The following is a 12,633-nucleotide window of genomic DNA, read 5'->3' as shown; positions in this document are numbered from 1 at the left end:
GAGGGCCGAGTATCTGCGGTTGGATGTTCAAATACGTATGTTCATGTAACAAATGCACACACTTTAAATACGTGCCACACGCGTAACAGAGAAATGGAAGATAAAAGTGGAATGTACAAGAGTTGACTGATTTTATTTTTCAGTATATCTGTAGATACTTTAATATTTTATTTCAAATATTAACTTTAATACTTTATTTATTCATACACTTTATGTCAATATATCTGTAGATAAATTACTTTTAGACCGTGTGGCATGTTGCTAGTGGCTTTAACGCATAAAATGTATAATTAAATCCCGGTGAAGTAACCTCCCCGTAGCTGTACGACCTGCAATGTTGAAAAATACCATTTGTTCAGGCGATTATACATAATTAAAATGGATATGCCGAAGGCGTCCTTAATATATTATTAATATTTGTTTTAGATAATCCTAAAATGTATTTAAATAAAAGATATTATTACCGGAAAAGTATGAAATCCGACCATTTTATCCGACTAGTTCCGACAAAAAAGTCAACAAATTGCCTTATAAGTTAAAAGCAAGTTATTCTTGAAGGTAAGTTTATTCTACAGAGAAATTTACCCTTAATAACCGACTTATTCTAAAAATATCGGCAGCTACAATTTCAAATCACATCAATCGAAATTCGATATGTTTAAACTAAACTCTAGCAAACTTAACTGTTATCTACGCTATAAATCTAAGTCCTATTTGTTAATTGTATTTAGAAAATTATAATCTGAGCTCTGAGTTTGCAAAATTTGTATAACCTCCTAATAAGATAGAATTAGAAATTAAGTACCATCTTTTTAATAATTAATGAAATTTAAATTTAAATAAAAAACATCTTGACAAACGATTAACATGGAACCGCCACACGAGACTCAAACGAATTGACCTCAATCTGAGGTACAAAATGTTGAAAAGACTACTCGACAAACGATCAAAACTGACCCTGACGAACAAAAGAACACTATATACCGCTCTACTTGCCCCAATATGGACGTACGGAATACCAGCACTACGGAAGTGCCAAAAAAATCGAACAACAACCAACTTCAAACCTTACAGTCTAAAATCCTGAGAACAATAGTTAACGGCTCCCTTCTACGTCTCCAATCATACAATATACTCTGGCCTAAATATTCCTCTCGTCTCTGAAATAGCCCAATCTCGATACACAAAACTCCAATCAAATCTACACAATCATTACAACCCTCTGATCCACAACATTTCTACTACAACACTTCCTTCATGTCCACAGCGCAGACTAAAGCAGAGGTGGCCACGCGACCATCTCAACATATAACGCCGACCTCCTAGGATGGTTGCTGCGTAAGCTTGCCAATCTGGCGAACGAACTAGTGCTGCACGAGACCGAGACAAGGCGAGACTTTATGCAGTCTCGATCTCGGTCTCGGTCGCTCAAGTCTCGGTCTCGGTCTCGGTCTCGTCGAGATATCTCGGTCTCGGTCTCGGTTTTTTGAATTTTTGTTTAAGTATTAAAAGCGGTTTGCTATTAATAATCTTTTCAAAAAATGTTATTATTTTCTAATAATTATTTTAATTTATATATTGGTAATGAAAATGTGTGTAAAAGTAGACAACTACTTACACTTCAATGCATCATATATTACTATTACTGTTATATATCTTTATATAATTTCAAAAAGATGTTGAAAACGCGCCAAATGAAAGACCCAAATAACATATCTGCCTGCTATAACAAGTCGATTCGTGAAATAAAAAATACACCTCCCAACAAACTTCCCGCTCCATTAGTTATGGCTGTTGGTGAAGATAAAGAATCTGATGATTCACCTTTTGACGACGACGACGACTGCATCAATATTCTTGCAACATTTGCTCAAAAATCAGCAAATATCACCGAAGCATGGAAGACAGAAATAATTAATTACACCAAATTAGACCAAGCACCAGTAGACGTTGACATTTTAGAATGGTGGAAAACACTTGAGAATTCCTTCAAAAATTTGTCTAGAATGGCGAAAGATATTTTTAGTATCTGTGCAACTTCAGTGCCATCGGAAAGATTATTTTCGCAAGCTGCGATGATAATGACCAATAGAAGATCTTCTCTAACTACTGACTCAGTAAAAGCTCTTTTATGTATCAATGATTGGGCAAAGTGTATCTTATCTTAAAAACGAAAATTTGTGGCAATATTTTTTACGTGCATAGATAGTTTTTTTTTTAAATTCATTAATTCACTAATTCTAAAATATAATTCAAATAATATCAAAGTTCAAAGTATTAGATTATTAATAGTGAAATTTATGAAATTGAATGAATGAATGATATGAATAGTGAAATTTAGTGAATTTATGTAAAAATTATGTAATTCAAAGGGGGCCGCCATGGTAGCCGAGCGGTGCGAGACCTGCGAAGCTAATGTGTATAGTGGTACTGGGTTCGATTCCCGGTCTTAGGCCTTGGATTTTATTTAATGGTTAATATGAGAAATTTACAGTAAAGTATGTTTGCTAGTCGCCTCCGTCCGCGACACCAAACTGGTAGTTGGACGTAAAGCCCCACTAGAAAAAATAGACGATTACTTTACTTTGCTTACTTTACTTAGTACAAATCACGCACTTTTATGTTCGTTATACTGTAGTGTTTTGATTGAGGTTTGCTACTAAGCTGTGTTTGTGTTATGGAATGACTTTAAAGAGTGCGTCAGAGTTATACGTTAATTTGGTCATTCATAGTGTTTTGGCGAATTGGCTTTCTGTTTGTACATTTGTACTAAGTCAAATAGAAGTAGTAATATTGAGCATATATAATAAAATCGTATCTTTTAATAATTAATTCAATACCCGTAATGATTATTTATTAATAAAGAACACAATTTTATAATTTTGTAGCTAAAAATTAATATTTGAAAAACCGAGACGAGACCGAGATTTCTCGACGAGATATATATCATGTCTCGATCTCGGTCTCGGTTGCTCAAGTCTCGTCTCGGTCTCGATCTCGGTCTCGGTACCGAGACCGAGACCGAGATTTGTCTCGTTTCTCGTGCAGCACTAGGCGAACTAACGGCTTCCACCACTGGATGGTCATCGTTCATTCCACTCACGTCTCTTGGCACACATACATTTGCGCGTATATGATGTACACACATATTGATGCGAGCATGTGTATTTGCGCATCCCTTATCTCTCATCACTTTTGCCTATTGTACCAGATACAGTTCCAAAATAAATAAACAAATTAAAAAATAAAAATATAAAACATTAGTATTTTAGAAATGGAGTATAATAAAAAATAATGGACAAAATATCGCTAATTTTTGTAGAATTTCTTAAATGGTAATGAAACACTAAAGATGCTAAAGGATTTAAGTGAAAAATGTTAAACGTAACCTAATTATGTCTGTAGACGTGTACTTTATGTTGACATGAAAGTAGAAAAATAAATAAATAAAGAAGGTAATAATAAATTTATTTATAAAAGAAATCCGTTTCGTGCCAGAACATAAAGTAAATAGGATTATTAAAGAGGTAAATTGCTCTCTTTTTAAGTATTTCAGTAACTTTCAGGCCGGAATAGCGGAATGGACTTTCTGCTTTTACCCAATGAACTGAAAGAAGTTTTAATGTTTTATGGATGTTTATTTATTTATTTGAAACAGATTGAAACAAACTGAAATCAGATTATCTAAAGAAGTTTCAAAAAAGAAGAAGATATTCAATTAAAGTCAATGAAGAAGAAAAAACACTAAAAGAATAGTTGAGTTAACATTAAACAACATGTACAATCGAAGATTTTATCCCAAACAGTAAAATATTGCAAAAATAATGAAATCATACAGATTATTGGCTGAAAGCTAGGAGTACACTCAACATGTCAAACAGCATGATTAATCAAATTTATGCGCCCTAATGAATTTATAACTGGAGCATAAGAACCACAGAAACCATTATTTAACAATTATTTACGAGACTTTCACCATAAATTTAATATGGTACGATCCTCACACATTTTAGTTATTTATTCTATAATTTATTCCAATCGAGATTATATACGGATCTGTTTGTGTAATATTTATGTTTTGTTTCATGACAACTTCTGCTTGGCAAATGCTTCATTCAAGGAAGAGAAATTGTAGTCTAATTTTTGCCAAGATTTCGAACTAGGGATTAGGTTATCCCCAGGGCTTATAATGATAAATTATCGTTGCACATTCATTTTTATTACATGCATAAAAACAGAACTTAATACTTTTTTAATTGTGTAACCAAAACTGAAGAGCATATATTAATTAATCAGGTAAACCTAGAAGATTACCTAATCCCTAATTCAAAAGTTTGGCCAAAAAACCGGAAATTGTGAATAATTTGTCTTACATATTCATAAGAGTATACATACATTTATTCGAGTTAGCTTGTTCTGAAAATCGAGCTCATTCATTTTCAATGGCAAGGATAATAATAATAATAATAAATATTCTAGAATTGTCAGAGCATCATCTATAATTAGATCACAATCAAATTCTATCTGGTCCTGCGGGTCAAATTCATCAAGATGAATTCCAAAGATTTGAATAAAATGTACTTTATCCGAAATCAAAAATTTTGCTGAAAATTTCACGGTGGGACGCCGTCAAATTGATGGTAACATGGAACAGGTCATTTGATCAATTGATTGATGTCAAATCCTATTAGTGGAAACTGGACAGAATTCAAGGAAATAAGTGGGTAATAAGAATGCAATCAACGATATCATCCCGCACTGCTACTTTTTGTAGAAATATTGAGGTTCATTTTTGTTTTCCTAAATTCTCAAATTTTTTACTTAAATAAATGTGTAGCTTAGAAAATATTATCATTATCATGTTATTGAGGTTTCAGAATTGTAGAGAAAGAAAAGAAATTAACCGAAAAGTTTTTTTCAGAAAAGAGAGTTTACCTGTTTTTTAACAAAATCTTTTATTGAAATTAACAACTGCAACAAGTAAATGTAAGAATTCTGAGTGGAGAAGGCACCCAATGGTGGCACACCATTTATTATACGGTTCTCTCGACAAGAGTAGTTCTCTTTAGTGTGGTATTGCGGAAGAAATACCCCCCCAGGGGTCTATTTAAAAAGAGTAGGGGTCGATCTGAGCCAGGGGGTCGATTGGGGGTCTTATTTATAGTTACTTATTATTTAATAAATATTAAGATATTTAAATTTCAACATTAAGATATTTTTCATAAAATTGTTTTTACACAATGTAAAATTACTGTAATAAATGTTTAAAACCATAAAATAAATATACAAACACAGTACCTAAGTTCTAATAGATAGTTTTATTTTAATTAACTGAAAATTACTTTTATAGGGGGATCGATGAAGATGTCGAAAAATTATATAGGGGTCCATGATCAAAAAAGTTTGGTGACCCCAGGATTAGAGGCTTAGGATGAGCTGCTTTAGAGGAATAAAATTTGAAAAAAAAAACAAGTTTCTGCAAGAACTTTAAACGAAAGGGATTTTGAGATCGTTATGGATGTTGAGGTTAAATACGAGTCGTACATTAGTCGGAGAAATGTTAACAATTTTTCGAAATATTAGAGGTTTACCTTAATTTTATTTTTCCGTTTTATTCGTTTTTTATTAAGATACATTGATTTCTTTACTAAACATTATTTCCTGAATACCAAATTAAGAATTCAAAATTGACGAGGAATCGGTCCAATAAAAACAACTCGTCTTTGTCGAAATGTTGGTTAAAATGACGAGTTGTTTTTATTTGAACCGATTCCTCGCCAATTTTCAATCCTTAATTTAATAATTTACGGTCACGAAACCCATATAGAATATACCAAATTTTATTTAAAGAGTTCTACTGACAAACAGCTGTAATTTAATTGGTCTAACCCTGTTTAATACACTTAATCCTTTGAGTAAAAACAAAATATGCTTACCAAATGTCTTATTTGATCTATTTGCTCTTCTAAATTTTTTGGTGTCTCATTTATCATCTTTTTCCCCGTTTTCACTCTATTATTATTTATTGAGGATTGAATTTTGTTAAGCCTTTATTTTTTCTTTGAAAGTTTCAATTTCATTTTTAAAAATTATGTAGTTAATGTTTTCTTAAGCAGAAATACTTGTTAGTCCTTGAAGAAGTACAAATAAAGGGCCAGGAATTTATCAGTAAATTTTGTTACTTGCGTATTTTTAATTTTAAATTGTTTAACCACTCACTCGAAGATAAATTATTCATAAACTTGTTCTTTTTGTTTCATTATTACTTTCCTTAAATTTATTATTCCACTGCAAGCTTCCATTTTGCTTTATTATTATTTTTCTTCCTTCTCTTTATTTTTCACAGCAGTCGCTGTTAAATTTATTCTCAACTTAAAATTTTCTTTCACAATGACACATTTCAAAGATTTTTCTGTTTTATTTCGGCTTCAAACTCTGTTTTTCCATTTCCCCGATTAATTTCCTTATATTTGTAGACTCCCAAGTCACAACTCCTTCTTTATTCACTGAAGAAGGCCTTAATTAGTAAAGTCAAGTTTTTGCCTATTTTTTCAGGGTGGCATTACGTCCTACTTCCAAATTCGGTGCCGCAGATGGAAGGTAGGCCTTAATTATTGCCAATATTTTTGGTAATACTCTCCCACTGGATAGTCTAAATTGACGACGCTGTTCCGGAAAATTTATTTAATTAAACATTCAAATCACTCTGATTTACAATGGGGTAGTGCTAATTATTCTATTTACCTTCTTGGAGATATTCCATGCGAAGCCGTGAGATAGGACATGCTTAGACATGTTTCAACTGGCCAGCCCGATGCCGTTAAGCAGGCCTACATGTGTATCACAATAGATCGACACTTGAAAAACTATCACAAACGCGCGCATTCAGCACTGACACACACGCGCGCGCGCGCGCGCGCCCACGAACACAAAATAAAAAATAAAAATCGTCACTAAATACGAGTAGACTTGTAATGTGTACCGCACATTCAGCGTGGCCACGCGTACTGGCTAATCTTGGACACCCGTCGTCGTGGCTATAGCCGCCACAAGAATAGCCAGCTGTACACTACTCCCTAACTCCCCTCCTGGCAGAGGAAGCCAGCGAAAAAATAAAATAAAATATAAAAATTCGAAACATTTATTTAGTTTAATAATAGTCTATTTAAGAGCTTTCAATTATTTGAGAAATTAAATAAACAGTTTCCGCCGTACTGAAATGGTGTAACTGAAAGGTGATTAGAATTGGAAGAGATAGAAAATGTAAGATTGTATAAATAAATAAATGCATAAAAAGATATTTTTAAACATCAAAGAAAGAGTAAACAAATGAGCACTGTGTCTGTGATATTTCACTTTTTGCCGCTGCTAATAATTTGTTGCTTTAAAAGAAAATTTGGAATAAAAAGAATCTAAATGTTCTTTATTTAGTGTTCCAGCAAACAAATTTCATCTGAACGCATTACTCATTCATTTGGATCAAATAGTTAACAAATTATAAAACATAATTGCTAATCATGAACTATTTATACGCTCAAACTGGGGTAGAAGGATGGATACAAGAAATCTGGCAACCAAGAGAAGGAGGTACACTTTTTATTTGTTACAGTTGTTGCAGTAATTATAAAGAAATTTCTCAAACCTAAATTGTAAAATAAAGTTTGGCAATCATACGCTGCATTTATTTTACAGTAAAGTTCAAAAGGATGGGATTAGCTAAGTGGTTAACATTCCAAGCAGCCCAATGGTCTTTTATCTTCACCTTTAAAAGAAAATTTAAAGATTTAAAAAAACGGCGAGACTTGAGAATAAAGTTAACTAAATTGGAACCGGACATAGCACAAGAAAGGTTGGTTGCCTTAGAGGTAAGAAGGAAGTCATTGGCTTCTGGTTTTATAATAGATAAACTGCTGGTAAAGTAGACTGGGACACTGTAGGTAAAGCTGGATGTACGCTACCTCTGAACTTACATTCTAATCGGACAGTATCAAGAATACAAAGACGCTGTTACATGCAGGAAGGAAGGGAAAACCTATGGACGTATTAGAAAGAAAAGAGATATACGAACAGTAATATAATATTAACGCTCTTAACAATTATTGTTGTAAATGGAACCTTGCAAAGTCTAAAATAATTGTTTTTCCCAATGGTGGTAGGCCATCTAGGTAAGAAAAATGGCTGCTGGGTAAGGAAAATATAAAGATAGTTAACTCCTACAAACTGCGATTCTTTTAGCCCTTAAACATATTGTAACGAAGTTGACCTGGGCAGAGAAGAAAGGCCTAGATTGTTCTAGGGATTGAGCGACCAAAGTCGGTAACAGGCCACCACTGTGTAAACAAAAGGGCCGGTCTCTACCTGAGCTGGAAAAGAAAGGGCTAGATTGTTCTAGGAGTTTAGTGACCGTAGCCTGTAACGGTCCACCGCTGTGTAAAAGCCAGCTAAGGGAGCGGCCCCAGTTGAGGTGGTGGCAGTATGTATTTTCCAGCCAATGAGCGGCAGGTGGGAGTGAGACAGACGGAGTTGGAGTGAGACAGAGAGTTGGAAGAGGGCAGCCCCAGTTGGGGTGGTGGCAGTATGTGTTTTCCTCAGCCAGTGAGCGGCAGGTGGGCGTGAGACAGACGGAGTGGGGCAGTCGCAGTTAAGGGAGGCAGACACAGCTGGAGAAGTTAGTTTTTTGAGTGAGTTTTTGAGTCAGTCTTTGAGAGACAGTTTTGAGAGAGTCAGTGTGGCGGAGTGCTTCAGAGTTAGCTAGTTAGGCGGTTAGTCAGTTAGTGAGTAGAACTTTGTTAGTGCAGCTGAGACTAGTGCAATTCGGTGCAGTGCGGACCAGTGGTCAGTCGTGGAACAGTTTTGTGGCGTTACGTAGTGAATAAGTAATAGTAAATTGTTGTGACTGTTGTAAATGGTAACTGTAATGAATAGCATTAGTTGCTAGTAAATGTTAATGTTAGTAAAGTTAATGTGTTAATAAATCGAATTACTATTTATAAGTTTAGCGAGTTTTATTATTTATCAAACCCACATATTATTTAATAACTAGTGGCAGGCACTAGTTGTGTAAGTAAAGTTTTTAGTAAAAAGATAGAAAAACTTTACAATATTATAAACTTGAAGTAGAAACACTGCTTTGCTATTATAATCAGTGATAGCCAGATTGCCCTTAGAAAAATAACTAACATGAGAAACTCTTTTGAAAATAATTTTATAATTAATGACATTTTAGACGCGGTAAGTTTGTTACAGGAAAATGGGATTATAGTAAATTTTGGTTGGGTAAAGGGGCACTATGATTTGAAGAACAATGACATTGTGGACTCAACTGCAAAGGATGCAACAGTTAACGGTGAGAATAGTCTAAATTTCCTTGCCAATAGAAGATTTAAAAAGATTTTTAGGAAAGTTGGTAGTGCAAAAATGGCAAGAGAAGTATAGCAGCTGTATTAAAGGTAATTTTTATAAATCTATGCATCCATTTCTTAAAAAAACAGTATGGTTTAAGGGCTTAAGGGTTGATAAAAAGGTGATCACGATGGTAAGTCGTCTAAGAGCCAATCATGCAGTTTGTAAGTCCTACATGAATAGATTGGGGCTGTGTCCTTCCCCTCTAAGTGAACAACGTCAACAGAATGAAGATTTTAGACACATTACCCATTACATGTAATAAGTATTCACATGAAAGAAACATTTTTTTCAATAAACTATTCAGAGTGCCCGTTCAATTATGAAAGTATCATATCCTCAAATAATTTATTAGTCCTGCAAGAACTAATAACTTTTTTAGCTGTTTACAAATATAATAACGATTAATTTATTGTTGATGTCCGATGTACCTCGTTTATATCTAGTCACAGCTTCCTGGTAGGTTTAAGTCTAATGGGTTGGAGGAATATCAAGTACTCCACCCCAACTCGTTATTTTAGTTGTGTTAGAAAGTGGCTGTGGGTTAGAATGAAGGTATTTATTGGGATGCAAGTATATTTGGTACGAGTTTAAGCTGATATGAATGTATTTAATCGTAGGAATGCATGATTGACAAAAAGTTTGCTAGTAAGTATTTGGCATAAACATAGAGATATAAATTATGGAAAACCAATAAAGGTGCTATGGCTCGGTTATGTTGGATATTTAGCAATGGATTAATGGATAAGTGGCTATGGCTTAACAGCTAATGCAAAAAAACTACAAATATCTTGGCTTTAATTTGACTCCGCAATTAAGTTTGGTTAATCATTTAGATAATAGGTTACTAAAGGCAAAAACTGGGTTGAATTCTGCTTGGAAATTTTTTTATATCAAATAATAAAATGCCTTTTACAGCAAAATTAGAAATGTTCCATACGGTAAGCAGAGCCGTTTAGTGTTACGCTGCACAAGTCTGGGGTGGTAAATCTTACAAACAACCAGAGCAATTGTTAACTTTTTTTTTATTAAAAAATTACTAAAACTATCACGTAACACTCCGAATTATATAATTTCTTTAGAAACAAAAATTCCTCCCATGTTCTTATTTACTTTACCGCTGCATCATGATTACCTAATTAAAGTACTAAATATGGCAGATGTGAGATACCCCAAACTGCGGGCAATGGAAGCGATAAAAAGAAAAGCATATTGGTATACTCGTAAAGATCTGTGTGTATTTTGAACAATGAGCATGGTTCAATAGTTAATGTAAATTATGAAAATGTCTGTAACTGGGAAAAGGAATTTAGATTACTTAGGGGAGCACATTTCTAACTATTACAAACTGCAATCTACATATAAAGCCCAAAATTCGCAGTCCCCGGTTGTTTATAAACATTTAAATTACAATTTAGATTCCAATAAATTTTATGTTAATAATAATTTTACAATAGACCATATAAGTTGGATAATGAAATTAAGAGGGGATTTACTTAATACAAAAGATATATTAATAGTGCAGATTCACAGTTATGTCCGTTGTGCGATAGGGGCGAAATAGAAAATGTAACGCATTTCATTGCACACTGTCCGCGGCCTATAAACTAGTTAGATTCAGATATATTAAAAAGGCAACTATCTCTAATGAAGAGTTAATCTATATTTGGATGGAGAGTGTTGGGATACAATGTTAAAATATTGTAAAACTGCACGGGTGTTTAGAAATAATAAAATTAATTAGTAATAATTTGGATTAATTACATCCTTAACAGTTCTATATTTTGGTCTCTTTCATTTCTTTTATAATATATATTTACTTGTTCATGTAAATAATTGAATCTTATAGTCTGTAAAATCTAAACAACCTCTGCTGATGGGCATTGACCTAGCGTAGGTCTTTTATTGTAAAACATGCTTTAGAAGTTATTGTATATTATTATTTTTTGTAAATAAAAGACATTATGTATGTATGTATACGAACGGTAAATATACAATGACTGAAATTAGCAATATTCTTTCTTCCTTCTGTAATAATTATTTATATTGCTTAGAAGTTGGATTATTATTGTCCGGTAGGGCAGTTGTATAAGGGTAGATCGTCAAAAAGTGCACGAAAAAGCGTAACGTTGAAAAACACACAACTTTGACAATTTTTTTCTGTCTTTCTATAAAAGATAAAATTCCCAATTTTTCTTTAAAATATAGGGCAAATCCTCCTTTGTAACTGTATTTTTTTTGTAGCAACATAGATCTAATAGATTTTGAGAAAAAAGTCGCTGAAAACTGGGAAAAACGTCATTTTCAAAAATGTTTCTTGTTGTTGGGGATCTTCTTCTTCTTGTTGCCTTTTTTGTAAACAACGTAGCGCCTAAACGCGTGAACCGATTTTCATCAATGAGGGGTCATTCCATTCGTAATTTCATATAGATGTGTCTTTAGGGGATCTCGACCCTGTGCATGCAGTGTAAAGAGGAGGAGGAGGAAAGAGTGGGAGAAGGAGACCAAGTATTTTAGGCTCCCTCTAAAACTATTTTTTTTTTTTTTTTTTTTAATGATTTAAGGCGCGCCAACATCTAAGGTTATTGGCGCCTGAAGCTTTTTTCAGTGCACTACCAGCCTCCGGACAGTGTTCTCTCGTTACAGACAACACTGTCCATCACCGGACAGTGAGCTGTAAGAAGCTCCTAGGAAGAGAAAATCTAAGGGTCAACAGCTGGATTCGAACCCGGGACCTCCGCGTGGGAGTCCAGTATGCTAACCTCATAGCTAATCTCTTCCCTCTCTAAAACTATTATTACTAATCTTAACCAAAACTTACGGGTTAAAAAGTTAAGTATAAGGGTTGATTAAAGGTACACAAAGTACCCAATATTTCATTCAACTTCATAATTTCAGCAATTTAGAAACGTACGTACGAAAAAGTTAATGTGTTTTATTCAAATTTTATAACAATATCATTTAAGTAATTTTACTGCATTAAATTTTTATTAATATTGTTTAGAATTTATTAGATGTCGTAGACACTTATGCTGCCCTTTTTCAAGTACAAAATATTAGTTCATTAAATTGTAGGACCCATTTAACTGGGATTGATTTTATTAAATGATATCAATCTATTGATTAATCTTTAAAAATCGTTTAATAGCAGCACTGTGCAAGTGAAACACAAAATGGCCCACAACTCTTTTACCTACTTCGCAAGAAAATAACCTTTATTTCTAGTTTTCT

At 33.5% G+C, this 12,633-nt stretch overlaps 1 protein-coding gene across 1 annotated transcript in view; it reads right to left on the bottom strand.

The window, feature by feature from the left end:
• Sh (Potassium voltage-gated channel protein Shaker) overlaps positions 1 to 7,098 on the bottom strand; it is an 820,486-nt gene extending 813,388 nt beyond the window's left edge. The window contains exon 1 of the mRNA XM_074118980.1: positions 6,745 to 7,098. Coding sequence (XP_073975081.1) covers positions 6,745 to 6,785 — 41 coding nt within the window. The 5' untranslated portion in view covers positions 6,786 to 7,098. The remainder of the gene's footprint in view (positions 1 to 6,744) is intronic.
• Between the last annotated feature and the right edge of the window lie 5,535 nt (positions 7,099 to 12,633).

This window comes from Rhodnius prolixus, unplaced genomic scaffold (assembly GCF_049639745.1).
Source record: "Rhodnius prolixus isolate KJV_2025 unplaced genomic scaffold, Rpr scaffold_2, whole genome shotgun sequence".
In the NCBI taxonomy this organism is placed as follows: domain Eukaryota; kingdom Metazoa; phylum Arthropoda; class Insecta; order Hemiptera; family Reduviidae; genus Rhodnius; species Rhodnius prolixus.
Note: the sequence above shows the minus strand (reverse complement) of the source record. Positions and strands in the feature narration are given on the sequence as shown.